Raw genomic sequence first — 20,436 nt, forward strand, 5'->3', positions numbered from 1 at the left:
AGGGGGTTGAAACAGGGCCTGGGAGGTAGGGGAGAGGAGGGGTTGTGTGGGGGGGGGGGGGGGGGGTGTCTGCCCCCCAAACAGTGGGCTCCGAGGGGATAACAGTGAGACTGGAGAGAAAGTGATTATTAAACTTAATCATACCTCATTTGGAGAGGAAGTAATTACAGAAACGAAAGTACTAAACACTGTTTAAACCCAGATGGAGGAAGGGAATGAGAGGAGAGAGAAGAAATAAAGAAAAGTGAAGGGTGGTGGGCATTGATCAGGGAGAGACAGTGAGCGGCAGGAAGATCAGGAGTTAAATTAAAATGGGGCGAAAGAGAGGGAAAGATAGAAAGAAAGTGAGAGAGAAGAACAAAGAGATGTGGAAGGAGAGAGAGAAAAAAACGTGACAGAGAGGGTCAGAGCTGGAGATTCATACAGATGATGATGGAAAAACTGAGCAGATCAGGACCCTGGAGAGCAACAACATTCCCAAAGGAGAGGCTGGAGCTGGGCGCTGCGTGTGACCGATTCCCTGATAAATCCACTGGGAATGTTGGTGGGGAATGCTGTTGCTATAGTTATGGCGAAGCTGGATAACCACATGGGAGGGGGTAGGGCTGAGATACAGAGTGGGTCTGAAGAAGCTCACATGGAGTTGAAACACCAGCACAGAGTAATCGGGCCGAATGGCTTCTTTCTGTGCTGCAATTACTGTGTTACTGAGACAAATGTAGGAAACAGGCAGGAGAGTGGAGAGAGTGGCAGAGGGCAACTGAGGGCAGATTGTGTAAAATCTGTTCCAACTGTCTAATTAATTGTTGGCCCAAACTGGCTGCTACTTGGTTAGTAGTGGTTAATGATAGTTGATGGTTTTAATTATAGTGGTGGTTCGTATGTTAATGATGAGTTTTTTTTATTCTTTCATGGGATGAGGACATTGCTGGCTGGGCCAGCATTTATTGCCTATCCCTAATTAAGAGTGAAGAGTCAACCTGCATTGTTGTGGGTCTGGGGGTCACATGTAGGCCAGATCAGGTAAGAATGACAATTTCCTTTAGTGAACCAGATGGGGTTTTTACAACAATCGATTCATGACCATCATTAGACTCTTACATCCAGATTTTTGTTGAATTCAAATTCAAATTCCACCATCTGCCTGGCGGCCTTTGAACCCAGGTCCCCAGAACACGTCCTGGGTCCCTGGATTACCAGTCTAATGATAATACCATTAGGTCATCACCTCCCCCGTTAGTGGTGGGTTTGATGATGGTTAGTACTAGGTAATGATGAGTGGTGGCGTTTGATAATTTTAATAATAGATGGTGATGGTTAGTATGTTAATGATGACTTATGATGGTTACTGGTGATTAATGATGGTTAGTAGTGTTAATGATGGGGTTTGTAATGGTTATTGATGGTTAGTGGTGGTTAACGATAGCTAGTGGTGTTAGTAATGGTTAATGTTTAAACTTGTCTTTCTACATTCCTGATCAAGTTACTGGCGAACATCACGGTTGAACCCCAGGATTGTTACTGGTTCCATTGTGCAAATGTCGGGAGGGATTTTTTTTAGATAGTTTGCTAAAAGATAAAACTGCATGTTTGCATTCCTGTTAGATTGTTTGCTGATTAATATATCTCAGTGTTTATTCAGCGTGTGGTTTGTTCCTTGAGCTTGCGGGTCGAATCCGGATCAGATGGTCCGAGATTCGCTGAACCACCGTCTGCAGCCACTTGGAGGCGACACACTCCACCCTTTGAAGTCAATGGGCTGCTCATCCTTAAAGTGATAGGGCCTTCCATCCTTAAAGTGACAGGTCAGCCCCGTCCTTAAAGCGGCAGGCCACTTAAAGTGATTGTCCACCCCCTTCATAAGGTGACGGGCCACCCTGTCCTTGGTGACAGGATCTGCAAAATCAAAAAGGTGCAGGAAGACTGACTAAATCCATGCACTATCACTGCACATTAGACCTTTATCTTCTCTTATTCACTGCAACTGCTTCCTGATGACATGATTGTATGCGTGCAAACTATCATGAGTGCAAAATCTGAAAGGCATTCCTTCAGAATCTGGACAGGTATGAGAATGAGGGCCTCATACCATTACAGTCGACCTAGTCAGACAGTCAGAGAGATGTACAGCATGGAAACAGACCTTTCAGTCCAACTCGTCCAAGCTGACTAAATATCCTAAATTAATGTAGTCCCATTTGCCAGCATTTGGCCCATATCTCACTAAACCCTCCCTACCCACCTGACAGCAATCATTCACCACAAACATTATTTGCCTTCTACTGTGTATGAAATATCACCTTGATGGGAAACTCTTAAATTCAATTGCCTCTCCACTAAAACTCAGCTGATCACTGAAGACACACATGACCTACAGAACATGGATGATGTCAGTGTTGGTACTCTGTACTAGAGTTTCATGCTGCTCTCTATCTCTTCATTCTTTACACAAGAGATTTGTCCTTCCCTTGAATATTGCCAAAGCAAAATCCATAGCAACCCAAACCTGGTTAATCAAATATTCCACTATTTGGTGATGAAACATCTGGAAATGAACCTTTCAGCTCAGCGAGCAAACCTACATCCAAATATTCCACTTCTCATACAGATTAAAGGACAATGTATTGAGTATTTCCAAAATTTTGACAGCCATTCCTCAAGGAGGTCACTGCTGGCAACGAGATCCAACAGCAGATCAGTTATGTGCTCAATATTCAATAAGCTACAAGCCAGTGTTTGACAACAAAGACCCACACAGGTCAACAACTGTCCAACTGAGCAAGGGCTGTCACCACATTCCTGTTCTGCAGCGAGACTTGGGCCATTTTTAGTGACATATAAGAGATCTAGACTGTTGCTGCATTTGCTGAATTCAGTGGGATTCAATAAATGCTAAGGTCTTTCTTGGCGTTAATTCTATCAACATTCAGTCATGATCAGTAAACCAACTGTGATAAGCTAGCTGCTAATTCAAGTGGCTGGGAGGTGTCTCCTCCATCAGGTCCTCAAATGACTAGTGTCCTAGGAAGGATATGTGATCCAAATGGTGTAACAATCTGCAGCATTGACGTCGGTACCATCTCTCTGACAACGCAAATATGCAGAGAAAGATTGTGAATTGATGTAGTACCTCAAACAAGTAAATATCTCAAAACATTCACAGGAAAAAGGAGTCCTGTATTGTCGGAAGGTCAGTGCTGAGGGACTGCCGCACTGTTGGAGGTCAGTACCAAGTGAGTAGTACACTGTTGGACGGTCAGTGCTGAGTTAGTACCACACTGTATGAGGGTCAGTGCTGAGGGAGTGCCGCACTGTCGGAGGGTCAGTGCTGAGGGAGTGCCGCACTTTTGGAGGTCAGTACCAAGTGAGTAGTACACTGTTGGACGGTCAGTGCTGAGTTAGTATCATATTGTAGGACGGTCAGTGCTGAGGGAATGCCGCACTGTCGGAGGGTCAGTGCTGAGGGAGTGTCACACTGCTGAAGAGTCAGCGCTGAGGGAGTGCTGCACTGTCAGAGGGTCAGTGCTAAGGGAGTGCTGTGCTGTTGGGGGGTCAGCACTGAGGGGATGCTGCACTGTCAGAGGGTCAGCACTGAGGGAGTGCCGCACTGTCGGAGGGTCACTGCTGAGGGAGTGCTGTGCTGTTGGGGGGGGTCAGCACTGAGGGAATGCCGCACTGTGGGTTTAGTTTGAAAAAAAACACCATAAATTGTCCTGTGCTTTTGTTTCCTATTCCTTGCCTTCTTGCCGAGAGGGTCCTGTGTTGTGATGTTCTCTCCTGTGTTCTTTGGAGTTAAAAATCACACACCAGGTTATAGTCCAACAGGTTTAATTGGAAGCACTAGCTTTCGGAGCACCGCTCCTTCATCGGGTGTTGTGTGATTTTTAACTTTGAACACCCCAGTCCAACACCTGCATCTCTAAATCGTGTTCTTTGGAGGAGCAGCTACCTTGCTGCTGTCCATAGTGCTGACAATCCTCCCCCAGCTGAGGGAGCTGCTCATGGCGGCTTCTTGCTGCAGTAAGTCTGGGAGATGGCTGCAGCATCCTCTGACAAACCAACCATGCCCAGTTTCCATGACAATACCATGTCTTCAAAATTCAGTGCATGCTAAGATGCTGAAGTAATAAATTTTTCCAGATTCTGAATTGTACAGTAAATGCGGATTTCATTTTACACTTTGCTCAACCACACATGCTCACTGGCGTACAGATCCCAAACACACTCTCACTGGGGAGGCTCTCATACACACTGTCACTGGGGGAGGCTCCCACACACACTGACTCTCACTGGGGTACAGTCCCACACACACTGACTCTCACTGGGGTACGGCTCCCACACACACTGACTCTCACTGGGGTACGGCTCCCACACACACTGACTCTCACTGGGGTACGGCTCCCACACACACTGACTCTCACTGGGGTACAGTCCCACACACACTGACTCTCACTGGGGTACAGTCCCACACACACTGACTCTCACTGGGGTACAGCTCCCACACACACTGATCCTCTCTGGGGTACGGTCCGACACACACTGACTCTCAGTGGGTAGAGCTCCCATACACACTGACTCACACTGGGGTACAGTCCCAAACACACTGACTCTCACTGGGGTACAGTCCCACACACACTGACTCTCACTGGGGTACAGTTCCCACACACACTGACTCTCACTGGGGTACAACTCCCACACACACTGACTCTCACTGGGGTACAGTCCCACACACACTGACTCTCACTGGGGTACACTCCCACACACACTGACTCTCACTGGGGTACACTCCCACACACACTGACTCTCACTGGGGTACGGCTCCCACACACACTGACTCTCACTGGGGTACAGTCCCACACATACTGACTCTCACTGGGGTACACTCCCACACACACTGACTCTCACTGGGGTACAGCTCCCACACTCACTGACTCTCACTGGGGTACACTCCCACACACACTGACTCTCACTGGGGTACAGCTCCCACATTCACTGACTCTCACTGGGGTACAGCTCCCACACACACTGACTCTCACTGGGGTACACTCCCACACACACTGACTCTCACTGGGGTACAGCTCCCACACACACTGACTCTCACTGGGGTACAGTCCCACACACACTGACTCTCACTGGGGTACACACCCACACACACTGACTCTCACTGGGGTACGGCTCCCACACACACTGACTCTCACTGGGGTACACTCCCACACACACTGACTCTCACTGGGATACACTCCCACACACACTGACTCTCACTGGGGTACACTCCCACACACACTGACTCTCACTGGGGTACTGCTCCCACACTCACTGACTCTCACTGGGGTACACTCCCACACACACTGACTCTCACTGGGGTACAGCTCCCACACACACTGACTCTCACTGGGGTACGGCTCCCACACACACTGACTCTCACTGGGGTACGGCTCCCACACACACTGACTCTCACTGGGGTACTGCTCCCACACTCACTGACTCTCACTGGGGTACACTCCCACACACACTGACTCTCACTGGGGTACAGTCCCACACACACTGACTCTCACTGGGGTACACTCCCACACACACTGACTCTCACTGGGGTACGGCTCCCACACACACTGACTCTCACTGGGGTACACTCCCACACACACTGACTCTCACTGGGGTACACTCCCACACACACTGACTCTCACTGGGGTACACTCCCACACACACTGACTCTCACTGGGGTACGGCTCCCACACACACTGACTCTCACTGGGGTACAGTCCCACACACACTGACTCTCACTGGGGTATGGCTCCCACACACACTGACTCTCACTGGGGTACACTCCCACACACACTGACTCTCACTGGGGTACAGTCCCACACACACTGACTCTCACTGGGGTCCAGTCCCACACACACTGACTCTCACTGGGGTACACTCCCACACACACTGACTCTCACTGGGATACGGCTCCCACACACACTGACTCTCACTGGGGTACACACCCACACACACTGACTCTCACTGGGGTACACTCCCACACACACTGACTCTCACTGGGGTACACTCCCACACTCACTGACTCTCACTGGGGTACGGATCCCACACTCACTGACTCTCACTGGGGTACGGATCCCACACACACTGACTCTCACTGGGGTACACTCCCACACACTGACTCTCACTGGGGTACACTCCCACACACACTGACTCTCACTGGGATACAGCTCCCACACACACTGACTCTCACTGGGGTCCAGTCCCACACACACTGACTCTCACTGGGGTCCAGTCCCACACACACTGACTCTCACTGGGGTACAGTCCCACACACACTGATTCTCACTGGGGTACACTCCCACACACACTGGCTCTCACTGGGGTACAGTCCCACACACACTGGCTCTCACTGGGGTACAGTCCCACACACACTGACTCTCACTGGGGTACAGTCCCACACACACTGACTCTCACTGGGGTACAGTCCCACACACACTGACTCTCACTGGGGTACAGTCCCACACACACTGACTCTCACTGGGGTACACTCCCACACACACTGACTCTCACTGGGGTACGGCTCTCACACACACTGACTCTCACTGGGGTACAGCTCCCACACACACTGACTCTCACTGGGGTCCAGTCCCACACACACTGACTCTCACTGGGGTACAGTCCCACACACACTGACTCTCACTGGGGTCCAGTCCCACACACACTGACACTCACTGGGGTACAGTCCCACACACACTGACTCTCACTGGGGTACAGTCCCACACACACTGACTCTCACTGGGGTACAACTCCCACATACACTGACTCTCACTGGGGTACGGCTCCCACACACACTGACTCTCACTGGGGTACACACCCACACACACTGACTGTCACTGGGGTACACTCCCACACACACTGACTCTCACTGGGGTACAGTCCCACACACACTGACTCTCACTGGGGTACACTCCCACACACACTGACTCTCACTGGGGTACGGCTCCCACACACACTGACTCTCACTGGGGTACACTCCCACACACACTGACTCTCACTGGGGTACGGCTCCCACACACACTGACTCTTACTGGGGTACACTCCCACACACACTGACTCTCACTGGGATACACTCCCACACACACTGACTCTCACTGGGGTACACTCCCACACACACTGACTCTCACTGGGGTACAGTCCCACACACACTGACTCTCACTGGGGTACAGCTCCCACACACACTGACTCTCACTGGGGTACAGCCCCACACACACTGACTCTCACTGGGGTACAGTCCCACACACACTGACTCTCACTGGGGTACAGTCCCACACACACTGACACTCACTGGGGTACAGTCCCACACACACTGACTCTCACTGGGGTACAGCTCCCACACACACTGACTCTCACTGGGATACAGCTCCCACACACACTGACTCTCAGTGGGGTACAGCTCCCACACACACTGACTCTCACTGGGGTACAGTCTCACACACACTGACTCTCACTGGGGTACAGCTCCCACACACACTGACTCTCACTGGGGTACAGTCCCACACACACTGACTCTCACTGAGGTACAGTCCCACACACACTGACTCTCACTGGGGTACGGTCCCACACACACTGACTCTCACTGGGGTACACTCCCACACACACTGACTCTCACTGGGGTACAGTCCCACACACACTGACTCTCACTGGGGTACAGTCCCACACACACTGACTCTCACTGGGGTACAGTCCCACACACACTGACTCTCACTGGGGTACGGCTCGCACACACACTGACTCTCACTGGGGTACAGTCCCACACACACTGACTCTCACTGGGGTACAGTCCCACACACACTGACTCTCACTGGGGTACAGTCCCACACATACTGACTCTCACTGGGGTACAGTCCCACACACACTGACTCTCACTGGGATACAGTCCCACACACACTGACTCTGATGTTGTGACTGGGTTTGATGTGGGGAAATGCTGTGTTGCTTGTGATCAGGGGGCGGCTTTGGAGCTGCCGGATTGGACTGTGTTCCAGGGGCGGGGCCGGGAGCGGTGGGCGGGGTCACGGCCAGGTGTGGGCGGGGCCGGCACCGCCCCCTGGCTGCAGTCAGTCGGGTGCAGGCGGTCGTTGTCGGTCGCTCAGCTCGGTGCTCCCTGTCGCTGCTGCAGCATGTCCCGGTGCCAGTGGCGGCCGTGCCCCCCGCCGCGGTGATGTCGGTTCCCTGCTGCCTTTCCCCGCTATGAAAGATCCGCAGAGCCCCCGCAATGACGGTGCCTTTGCTGAAGATCGGAATTGTCCTGAGCACCATGGCCATGATCAGCAACTGGATGTCCCAGACTCTGCCCTCTCTGGTCGGTCTCAACGCCACCAGGCTGAGTGCTGCCAGCACCGGGAGCCTGGACCGCAGCACAGGGGTAAGGGGGCACTGAGGGGGGCTGGCCACGTATAGAATGTGGAACAGGGTGGGTGGGGAACTCAGGGTAACAGGTGAAGAGTTAGGAGGGTGTTGGGGTTTGGGGTAACTGGAAGGTTATGTTTGATGGGTACCAGGGGAGTGAGTGGGTTCGGGGTATCATGCTTGGAAGGGATTTGAGTAACAGGAAGGTAATGGGGTAGGGGTAATAGAGGTAACAGAATGGTAAGGGTTGGGGTTAATGAGTGAGTGTAATACGGGTTCGGCGTACTGGGCCAGGGAATAGCGCAGAGGAGAGAGGGGTAGTTGGCTGAGACTGGGAGCAAGGTGTGGGGACTAACATTGTGGCGTAAGTGGAATGATGTTGGGGTGGAGGTGGTTAGGAGGGGTCACTGTGAGTGACAATGGGTGAATGTGGGATATAGGAGAGTTTAGTGTGTGGAAGGGGATTGGAGTAAGATGGGGAGTGAGATGAGGGAGGGGATCACTGGGAGGGTGCTATGATGAGGGAGTGAGGATGAGACAGGGGACGAGGATGAGGGAGAAGGCGTGGATTATTTGGAAGGGGTGAGGGTGAGGATCACTGTCTGGGAGGGTTTAAGATAAGGGAGTGATGGAGGGGTCAGTGTGGGATATGGAAGGGGTTGAGGGTGAAGGTGAGAAAACTGGCAGAAGGAGAATGTATTCTGCTGCTGGCCATCTGTGGATGGAGTGTTTTCTGTGGGAGTACCGATGGGATTCAGTATGGTGTCAGATTCTGTGTGTAAGTCAGACCAATTATCAATTCCACTTTTAACCTTCAAATCTGACAGAGACATTTGTTTTACGAAACCAGTTCCAATGCTGGCTTCAATATAATGCACGAAATGGTGTAGGTGTTGGTGTCTTTCTGGACTTAGCCCTGTCGCTCTCAAACGAAACAGCAGTTTGTGATTTTTGCCAGAAGGCAGAGTGTGTGGGAGGCTAAGGGTTGGAGGTGTACATTGTGTGTTATTCTGAAAAAAATCCTGTAAATTATACTCAACGGAAACAGGCTATTCTAGCGCTCAATTCTCCCTTACCCCCTATTCATTTCAGTCTATCAGCCTCTCAGTCTATTCTTTTTCCTTCCTGTTTATCCAGCATCCCCTGAAACATTTTTATACAACTCATCTACACCATTCCCCATGGGAGCAAGTTTCACATTCCCACTGCTTCTGAGTGATGAAATTGCTCCTGAATTCCTGATTGGATTTATGAGAGACCATGGTATAACCTGTCTGTTTTTTGATTTGTCCTTGGAACTTGTATTTGCTGCTTCTCTGCCTATATAGCAATCAGACCTGCGCGCAGTACTCCAAGTCTGGTCTCGCCAAGGTTCAATATCATTTTAATGAACGTTTTCTACATTTTAATTTCATCCCTGTACAAATAAATTCAAATGAGTACTTCACTTCTCTGTGGTTTTACTCACCGTGTCACTTTTTTTTAGTGATTTGTTTCTGTTACCCGAAATCCACCTCTGATCCTCAAATCCATTTGAATTGTTATTCTGCAAATAATATGTGACTGTTTATCTTAAATGTGATGCTTCACAGCTACTCTTGTTGAAATTAATTTGCCTGTTATATATCTACTCTGTATTCACCTTTTCTTATAATTGAAGGTGACATCCTGACTCCAGCCCCACCATTTAGTTTTGTCTGCGCAATTATTAATTCTATTGTAGGTTCCAAGTGACTGTGAAAACAGTGATGCTAGCACAGATCCATTTGAAAAGCTATTTCCCACCCTGAAACTGACTGTCCTTTACCTTGAAATAAAACAAAGAACTGTGAGTGCTGAAGATCTGAAACAAACAAACAACAGGAATTGCTGGAGAAACTCAGCAGCAACTGTGTAGGAAAACAGAGTTATCTCTATTCGCTGAGTGCAGATGCTGTGCAACCTGCTGAGTTCATCCAGCAATTCCTGTATGTGTTGGATATTCTTTACCCTGTTCTGGATGCTATCTTCAGTCAGCTAGTCAGCTAGCCAGCTATTCTGTTACTTGTCCCTGACATTGCTTGCTCTGAGGTTATCTATTCATGGCACCTTACTGAAAGCTTTCTAGAAATCTAAATACATTCCACCTCCTCTCTTACTCTTATCAACTTTCTTTCCCACCTCACTGAAGGAATTGAATAAAGTTGGTCAGACTGCTTTTGGAAATTCATGTTGGCTGTTCATTATTGTATATCCTGTTTTTATGTGAGGGTGCATCTTTTGGAAAACCATTGTTGTCTGTTCATTATTATACTTCATGTTTTTATGTGAGGGTGCAGATGACATTCTGAAATTCAAGAGGGTACATTAAATTAGGTAAAGATGCAGTGGATAATTTAATAAGTTGTGCTCTTGTTGATTTAAATATCGATTTTAAAATTATTAATAATTAAATATTTTGCTTTTTCAGTGGATGTTTGTGCCAATCAGAGGATTTGACATAGAACTCATGCAAATGGAATTAATGTCTTGACATTCAAAGCAGCCAGAATGGTTAGGCAAGGGTGGGAAAGATAATTTAACTTTAATTCTGAGATGTTCAGCCCGTAATGAACTGCAGAGAGGCTCAGAATGGTTAGTTCTGATACATTCTCAGGAAATGCTGTCTATTGAACAGAGGAGCTCTCATCAACAATTGAGCAACAGGTTTATAAAGCGTGGGCAGGTGGCCAAGTCAGAGGACAGTGTGAGGGAACTCTGGAAACTATCTGCAGATTATTAGGTGTTCCTACACACATGGTCCGGGCTGGGAGGGACATGGGGTCTGGGCAGTAGGGATATGAGGTCCGAGAAACATTGAGGGGCAGGCAGGACAGATTCCCATGCAAAGGCGAACACAGCAACCAGACAGAGATGGTGTGAATGGTCTGTGGTCCAGCACCATGTTATAATGACTGGGTGTGTATTCTGAAAGGCTGGAATGCATCCTGATCCCTGCTGCTGAACCCCTCCTTAAGTGATTTTGTCCAAACAATCCAGTCTCCAGTGGGTGTTAGTTTATTGCTGGTTTTGTGTCATTTGCTCTGAATTGTTTGATGTCACAAAACACCAGGTTATAGTCCAACAGGTTTGTTTGGAAGTACAAGCTTTCAGAGTGCTGCTCCTTCATTATGAGGGACTGGCTACCAGCTGAAGGAGCAACACTCCTAACAAACCTGTTGGACTATAACCTAGTTTTGTGTGATTTTTAACTTGGTCCAACCCCAAGTCCAACACCGCCATCTCCACATGCTGAATTGTTTGGTCATTCTCTTTCTCACACTGTCCTGCCCCAGGTATTACCGGACAATGCTGAAGATGGTTGGCGTGTATTCAGCTCTGCCCCAGACAGTGAAGGCAGGTGTATCTGCACCGTGGTGGCACCTCAGCAAACTCTGTGCTCACGTGATGCCCGCACCAAACAACTGAGGCAGCTCCTGGAGAAGGTAAGGCAGTTCCACTATGTCCATGGTCAAGCAGAGACCACTACAACATCCCAGCCCCACCCCCTTCACTGCTCACCCCAACCTCGTCAACTCTCCCCCCACCCCTCTGCAATGGAGCAAGAAGTGAGTGGCACTGGGATAATGGGCTCGACAGGAGACACATTGGAAATCTTCAAATTGCACTTACCCTTGAATACATCCTTTCCTTTCAAATCCACATCTATCTTTCCTGAAATCTATTGAATCCAGTTTGATTTCCGGGCAAGTACCCAAACAGCACTCTGTCAGTTTCACAATTGACACCCTGCAGGATCATGATAACTCTATCCGTCTCTCTCTCTCTTTCTCTCCCTGTCTGAGTGTCTCTGTCTGTCTCTCTGTCTTTCGCCCTGTCTCCCTCCTCATTCTCTGTTTGCAGCCTTGGATATCGTTAACCATACCACCCTCCTCTATTCTCGTAGGATTATAGAATAATACAGCACTGATGAAGGCCATTTGATCCATGCTGGTTCTTTCACACACCAATCCAGTTTGGCCCAGCTGGGTGGGGCTGCTCAGACCGGATTACATTCTTATTTCTGCAGTCCCGGCCAGAGGATCTGCTGCCTCGTGATCCTGCTCCCTGAGGATCTCTCATCGTTTCATTTCATTTCTTGCCTACGTGCTACTCAATGACATCATCTGGGAGGTCTGTGGCAGCTCCCCTGTCAATGCCAGTAATATCCAGCTCTATTTTGTAACCACCCATTTGAATTCCTCTCTTGACTGATTTGCCAGGCCTGCTTATCTGATTTTCAATATCAGGAAACAGAAATTTTTTGCAATTAAATATTGGTAAGATCAAAGCTATTACCTGCTCCTTCTCTGCAAACGTAGCAAATTTCAGTTGTCTGAATGGTTTCTATTCCTGGAAACTGCCTTCAGTTCATTCGAGCTATTTGCAGCCTTAGTGTTGTGTTTGCTCCCCAACTCAGTAACTGAGTAAATATCCACCCTGTCACTGAATTTGCAGATTTTCAGTTCAAAAACATCACTCTATTCCATATCTGCCCTAATCTCTCTCTGTGTGTGCCTCTGTGACCTCCAGGCTTGGCTGGCTGACAGCCTCCAGCCAGGCTGCATTGTGTGCCCTCTGTAACCTTCTACCCTTCCAGAACACTGCTGTCTGCACCATATCTCACACTAAATCTCATTCACTATCACTCTTCCATAGGATCCCTGTCTAACGATACTTTCTTTTTCAAATCTTTGCGCTGTTTACAAATTCTGCAAGTCTCATTCCCTCCCTACCTCTGAACCTTCTCCTTACAAATATTGTAAGCACTATCAATCCAGTCCTGGCAGTCACAGGAGGCACTGGATGGTAATTTGGTTATAAATGGATATGGGGAAAGGCAGGAGTTTGGCATTCGGCAGTAGAACCAGTGCAACCAAACAGCCGCCATCTGTGCCGTAATAATTTTGTGATTCTGAGCAATTATCTTAACTGACTTAGTTAACCTAGGTTATAACTCTCTTAGTTTTGAAGTTTATGTTTCTCTAGGGAGTATGTGTTTGTTGAAAATTAACATTTATTTGTTTGAATATTTGCAATTTGTCAGCTACACCATGCTAGGTCTAAATTACCCTTCTCCATAGTTAGGTCTATGATGTGTTATTTCAAAGTATCACTGACTGTTCTCCCACAGACACTGTTACTGACTGTATCTCTACTGATGTTAATCAGTTCCTTCACACTGTCACTCAGTAACCCCTCTGCCCCCCAGTGCCCTGTGTTACTGACTGTATCTCTACTGATGTTAATCAGCTCCCTCATACTGTCACTCAGTAACCCCTCTCCCCGCCCCAGTGCCCTGTGGTACTGACTGTATCTCTATTGATGTTAATCAATTCCTTCGGACTGTCACTCAGTAACCCCTTTAACCCCCTCATTACCCCCAAGTGCCCTGTATTACTGACTGATGAGAATGCAGTAGTTGCCCAATGTTGGAGACTGGATGATGAGGCAGTAATTAGTGTTGTGATTTTGGGATGTGGTGACTATCTGGGATCGTTCTGCTGTCCACCCTACATAGTAATGCACTGTGAGGTGAATACTCTCTCTCTCATTTTCCTGGTCCCATGGTGTTAAACCTTGAGGTATGTGGCAGGAGTACAGATGTCTATAAGGTCAGGCCATCTCCCCAGTGACCTCCTGCTGCTGAGGTGAGCTGGCAGTGGGAATATCTACTGGTCCCACAGAGAGGTAGCCATTGCCACATGTTTGTGCTGCCTTGGCATCTCAGTGAAGCAGCCAGAGGTCCATCAAAAAAAAAAGACCCCCTGCCCAAAGAGAGAGCTGCAGCAGGAGCCATGGCTCAGGTCACCTCAGGTTCCTATCACTTCAAAAATGCCCTTGGCTTTGTGTCTCACTGTGTTGGGTTGGATCAATGTCTCTGAAGGTGCCTGCCTCTATGTTGAGGTAACCTCATGCTCCCCAGCCTCCCTCAGCAATGCCTTCCCCACTGGGCCTTCAGCGCAGTGAGCATGGATGTCATCCTATAGTTGGCTGCTTGCTGTGCAGCCTGTCGCTCAGGAGCCTGGCTCCCAGGTGCATCCTATACCAGCATGGCCCACTGCAAGGTGGGCCCCAAGCCTGAAGAAGGGCCTGTGCCCGAAACGTCGAATCTCCTGTTCCCTGGATGCTGCCTGACCTGCTGTGCTGTTCCAGCAATAAAGTTTCAACTTTGATCTCCAGCATCTGCAGACCTCACTTTCTCCCCCAAGCCAAAACCCAACCCATGGTGTCAGTATTTTAGGTCACGGTTGCTAAATTGTCCCATTCAATTTTAGAATGTGAACCGTCGTGACACATTCCCATTGCTAAGTGGTTCCATTCCATCCCAACTCACTGTCCTTTGCTGAAATGATCTTCACGTAGAGAGCCTGTGTCCAGCTGACTGCCCTTGTGCCCCAATGTCCTCGGTTTCTGGCTGTAGCTACACCAGGGAGACAGTGAATGCTGGCCGCTATACAGTGACTAGATGTATGACTGTCCCCATTTACCAGGGTCCCTCACTCACACCCACCTCGCCTTCACTGAGGTCACTCTGACACTCCCCTTCACTGTCGCAGGTGCAAAACATGACCCAGTCCATCGAGGTGCTGGATCGCCGAACCCAGCGTGATCTGCAGTACGTGGAGAAAATGGAGACACAGATGAGAGGCTTGGAAACAAAATTCAAACAGGTGGAGGAGAGTCACAAAGCGCATCTCTCCCGACAGTTTCAGGTAGATTTGTTGCCACACTCGATTCACGTTCTGCTTATGGGGTTGGCCTGTGGGATGGAGAAATGTTTGTTGGGGTCATTGAGTCGTTTGTCACTTTCCAGTGTCACAGTAACCCCTTTGAGTCGGTCCAATCTCCTATTGAGTTGTGATCTCCTCTGTCTCAGGAAATGCCATTCAAACCGTCAGCCCCATTGTGCCACACTTACTATAAAACAAACTCAGTCATGGGGTCCTCACTGATACAGGATTCAACTTCTTTCACCTTGGGATTGGTGGAGAAAACTGATGGAAATCTCCAAAACTGTGAGCTTTTTCTGAATGGTTAATAAACTTGTCCCCTTTCAGAGGTCCCAGAATTAACTTTTGCAGAGGCTGATTCACACTCACTTCTTTCTAGAAGCTACTTTAGCCTTACATTCACTAACTTTGAAGCTTATGGGCTACACATATTTAAACATAAGACGCCATTCAGCTCATTGTACTCACCCCAGTTCTCTGTTAATGAGGAAAAATGCCATGGATATTGAGTAATTAGTTTATCTGATTCTTTACCAAGAAAACCGAGATGGTGAGCATAATGTTATAAGAAGTCAAAAATATAAAACATATTTAAGGTAGGAAAAGGGAAGATGATTAATAAACTAATTATCTGGTCCAGCTGGATTACATCCAAGGCAGATTAAACTTCGGGAGGAGAAGCAAAGACATTAGTACATATTTAACAATTGGTTAGATACTGTTGGAGGACTGGTGAACAGCCACTGGGATTAGTATTTTCAAAAGAAATGTAAAACAAAACCAGGGAACTGTGGATCAATTAGCTTAATGTCAGTTTTACAAAAGGTAATAAATTCCTTAATTTCTAATAAAGGGAATGGATCCTGGAATAGAAAAAAAAAAATCTGCAAGAACAGTAAAAGGGAAAGTCATTCTTCACTCACCTTCTTGCAGTCTTTGAAGAAATAACAGCTAAGGGTAATACAGTGGATGTCATATATTTAAACTTTTAGAAGGTAATTGATAAGATACCAAAAATTAAATACATATAAAAGTCAGAACATGTGGAATCAGGGTCACGCAGCACAATGTCATTGATAAAACACAAAAGATGGCGAGGATTAAAGGTAATTACTTGATTGGCAAGTGATGGGAAGTGGTTTTTCACAGGATTAATCTGAGATTGTTGCTGTTCTCTGTTTCTTCAATGCATTGGATTCAGGACTTGAATGTGCAATTTTAAAATTTCTGGTAGGATTTGTTATTTCGAGGAAGACAGCAACACAGTTCAGGTTGATTTTAATAAACATAGAGAAAGGGCCTTTAATTAACAAATGCAGTTGATTGGAATAGGTTTGTTTTGTCGTTCTTCCATGAAACATGGTATTGCTGGCCAGCCAGCACTTGTGGCTGGAACAGCCATTTCAGAGGCTGTGAAGAGGAAATCACATTGCTGTGGGTTTGGAGTCACATGTAGGCTAGACTGGGTGGCTCTGGAAGATTTCCTTCCCTAAAGACCATTAATGAAGCAAATGGAATCTGATGACAATTGCTGATGGCTGAGTGGTCACTGGCACCCAGACTTGCTCTCAGTTCCAGTCAGATGAACTGCCTCAGTGGGATTAGAGACCTTTTCCCTCCGTGTATTAGTTTGGGCACCTGGATGTTCACCGACGTAACTGCTACATCACCATCTCTCCTTCAATGGCGCATATGGAGACGAAACACACTCTTGGGAAAATTCCAGCCTGAATGGGGCAAAGGGCCATAGGGCTTTGGGGAGCATATGCACTAATCATTAAAAGTTGCCACTCAGGTCAATAACACCATTAAATAAAAATGTACCCTGTCGGTTCAGTTCTTCAAGGATGGAATTGAAATGTCGGGAGGAGCATAAGAGGTACACTTAGTAAGTTTGCAGATGACACCATAATTGGAGGTGTAGTGGACAGCGAAGAGGGTTACCTCAGATTACAACAGGATCTGGACCAGATGGGCCAATGGGCTGAGAAGTGGCAGATGGAGTTTAATTCAGATAAATGCGAGGTGCTGCATTTTGGGAAAGCAAATCTTAGCAGGACTTCAACACTTAATGGTAAGGTCCTAAGGAGTGTTGCTGAACAAAGAGACCTTGAAGTGCAGGTTCATAGCTCCTTGAAAGTGGAGTCGCAGGTAGATAGGATAGTGAAGAAGGCGTTTGGTCTGCTTTCCTTTATTGGTCAGAGTACTGAGTACAGGAGTTGGGAGGTCATGTTGCGGCTGTACAGGACATTGGTTAGGCCATTGTTGAAATATTGCGTGTAATTCTGGTCTCCTTCCTATTGGAAAGATGTGAAACTTGAAAGGGTTCAGAAAAGATTTACAAGGATGTTACCAGGGTTGGAGGATTTGAGCTATAGGGAGAGGCTGAACTGGCTGGGGCTGTTTTCCCTGGAGCGTCGGAGGCTGAGGGGTGACCTTATAGAGGTTTACAAAATTATGAGGGGCATGGATAGGATAAATAGACAAAGTCTTTTCCGTGGGGTCAGAACTGGAGGGCATAGGTTTAGGGTGAGAGAGGAAAGATATAAAAGAGACCTAAAGGACAACTTTTTCACAAAAAGGGTGGTACGTGTATGGAATGAGCTGCCAGAGGAAGTGGTGGAGGCTGGTACAATTGCAACATTTAAGAGGCATTTGGATGAGTATATGAATAGGAAAGGTTTGGAGGGATATGGGCCGGGTGTTGGCAGGTGGGAGGACAGGTTGGGCCGAAGGGTCTGTTTCCATGCTGTACATCTCTATGACTATGACTCTATCTATTCACCCTCTTTGATTAAATCACATTTGGAGCAAGGTGTGCAATCCTGGTCTCCATGGTTACATAAGAGATCGAGAGGGGCTAGAGGAAAGCAAGAAAAGATTAACAAGGACTGACAGGCTCCAACCATCAGCAATGTCAGAAGAGATTGGGGTTCTGTTATCTGAAAAGATTTCAGTCAGGTAGATTGGAAGATGTTTTCAACTTGTTGACCAGAACTCAGTGCCATCGATAGAAGCCCATGGCTAATAATTCTAGTTCGGAATTTATGAGGAACTTTTTTAACTCAGAGTGGGGATGGAACTAGAAGGAGAAAGGATAAAAATGGGATACAGAAGAGGTGGGCAGAGGTTCGTATGGAGCACAAACACCAGCATGGAGTAGATGGGCTGAAGGACTTTTGTCTGTCCTGGCACACAACACCACATCCACTACAATGTCAGCTAGCTGCAAAGCTGTCCCTGTCAACCTTGATATGTGACTGTCTGGCATGTGGCTGCTTTAGGCTGGGCATGCAATGGTAGGTACATTCCAGAGCCCCTGTGTCCCCCCCCACCCACCCCCATTCCCTGTCACTAAAACTGCTCAGGGTCAGAATTAAGTTCCAATGGGTTTGACTAAATAATCATCCCAGTTTTGGATCAATGGGATATCTTACTCATTAGTTTAGTGATTGCTGTTGAGAAGCGGGTGGAATATTAATGGACAGATCATCTCCCTCATCCCAATGGCCAAGTGACAGGAGCATTGCTCCAACCCTTAGTTATAATTTACTTATCTTAAACAAACTGTAGAATCAATCAGAATGGGCAGCTAATACTGACTGTTCTGGGGGTAATGGATCTGAAAGACTCTGGTCTCTCAATTCACCGACACAATGCAGCTGTTTCCATGTTCACTGCAGGTACAAGCAGGAGCAGTTGGAAAATTCTAAATTCAGCAATAAATTCAACAGAAAGGTTTCTCACTTATACCCCCAGAGTCTGTAGGAGCTGTACCCCAGTGAGGGTCAATGTGTGTGGGAGCCGTACTCCAGTGAGAGTCAGTGTCTGGGACTGTACCCCAGTGAGAGTCAGTGTGTGTGGGACTGTACCCCAGTGAGAGTCAGTGTGTGTGTGTGTGGGACTGTACCCCAGTAGGGTCACTGTGTGTGGGTGCTGTACCCCAGTGAGAGTGAGTGTGTGTGGGAGCCATAACCCAGTGAGAGTGAGTGTGTGTGGGAGCTGTACCCCAGTGAGAGTGAGTGTGTGTGGGAGCCATAACCCAGTGAGAGTCAGTGTGTGTGGGAGCTGTACCCCAGTGAGAGTCAGTGTGTGTGGGAGCTGTACCCCAGTGAGAGTCAGTGTGTGTGGGAGCTGTACCCCAGTGAGAGTCAGTGTGTGTGTGTGGGAGCCGTACCCCAGTGAGAGTCAGTGAGTGTGGAACTGTACCCCAGTGAGAGTCAGTGAGTGTGGAACTGTACCCCAGTGAGAGTCAGTGTGTGTGTGGGAGCCGTACCCTAGTGAGAGTCAGTGTGTGTGTGGGAGCTGTACCCCAGTGAGAGTCAGTGCGTGTGGGAGCCGTACCCCAGTGAGAGTCAGTGCGTGTGTGGGAGCTGTATCCCAGTGAGAGTCAGTGTGTGGGGGAGCCATTACCCAGTGAGAGTCAGTGTGTGTGGGAGCCATACCCCAGTGAGAGTCAGTGTGTGTGTGGGAGCCGTACCCCAGTGAGAGTCAGTGTGTGTGGGAGCCATACCCCAGTGAGAGTCAGTGTGTGTGTGGGAGCCGTACCCCAGTGAGAGTCAGTGTGTGTGTGGGAGACCGTACCCCAGTGAGAGTCAGTGTGTATGGGAGTGAGGTTTGGTGCCATCAGGAGAGTAAAGTGAGAAATGGCACCACTAATATTTCACTCCATTCTTTGCAATAAGCACTGATAATTTTGGAAGTTATTGTCCTTTGTCATTTTGCAAATGAAGTGGATGGCAATTAAAGTAAATGTTTCAACCTGAGGGCAGCCTACTGCTGGAGGGAAATGCCAAGAATCTGGCTTTCCCTGTGTTTGTGTCCAGATTTGTGGAAGTGTCTTGTTTAAAGTTGTTTCTTGTGTTCTGGGAAGGGAACAGTAAACTCCTCTATAGTATCGCTCTGACCTTTGTTTGTTTGCAGGGCTAAGTTTAAGAAAGTTTTTTTGAAAAGCCGCATTGATTGAACGAAGACACAAGTCCAATTCTTTGTAACCGTGGACTTGGGCTCCTGATCTTGCACTATTATATAATTTCAAAAAAACAAAAAAACACTCATGAGAATTTTAAGGCTTTCTTTAATACTTATAAAGCTGACTTGTTAAAGCTTTGCTGTGATTCTCCTGCATGTTAAACCGTTTAACCATCAATCGTTTTAAAAAAAATTAAAATTTATATATAAATATCAAAAAAATTGTCAATGCATCTCTACGGAATGTCCTTTTGTTACGTGATTTGAAAGCATGTTAACCCAATCGCATTCTAAAAAATAAAAAAAAATAAAGGCTTTTTTT

The 20,436-nt window shown here is 47.7% G+C and overlaps 1 protein-coding gene across 2 annotated transcripts in view; it reads left to right on the forward strand.

Annotated features, from left to right (window-relative positions):
• Positions 1-20,436, forward strand: part of olfm1b (olfactomedin 1b) — a 35,971-nt gene that overhangs the window by 1,481 nt on the left and 14,054 nt on the right. The window contains exons 1-3 of one of the 2 annotated variants that reach the window (XM_043720668.2): positions 8,118-8,407; positions 11,706-11,855; positions 14,970-15,125. In XM_043720668.2, the coding sequence (XP_043576603.1) occupies positions 8,258-8,407; positions 11,706-11,855; positions 14,970-15,125 (456 nt within the window). In that variant the 5' untranslated portion in view covers positions 8,118-8,257. Of the gene's footprint in view, positions 1-8,117; positions 8,408-11,705; positions 11,856-14,969; positions 15,126-20,436 lie in introns of those variants that run through there. The other variant, XM_087998145.1, reaches the window with a different exon arrangement.

The sequence above is a fragment of the Chiloscyllium plagiosum genome, unplaced genomic scaffold, assembly GCF_037043375.1.
Source record: "Chiloscyllium plagiosum isolate Xiang-an unplaced genomic scaffold, Cpla_swu_hap1 HiC_scaffold_21, whole genome shotgun sequence".
Lineage (NCBI taxonomy): Eukaryota > Metazoa > Chordata > Chondrichthyes > Orectolobiformes > Hemiscylliidae > Chiloscyllium > Chiloscyllium plagiosum.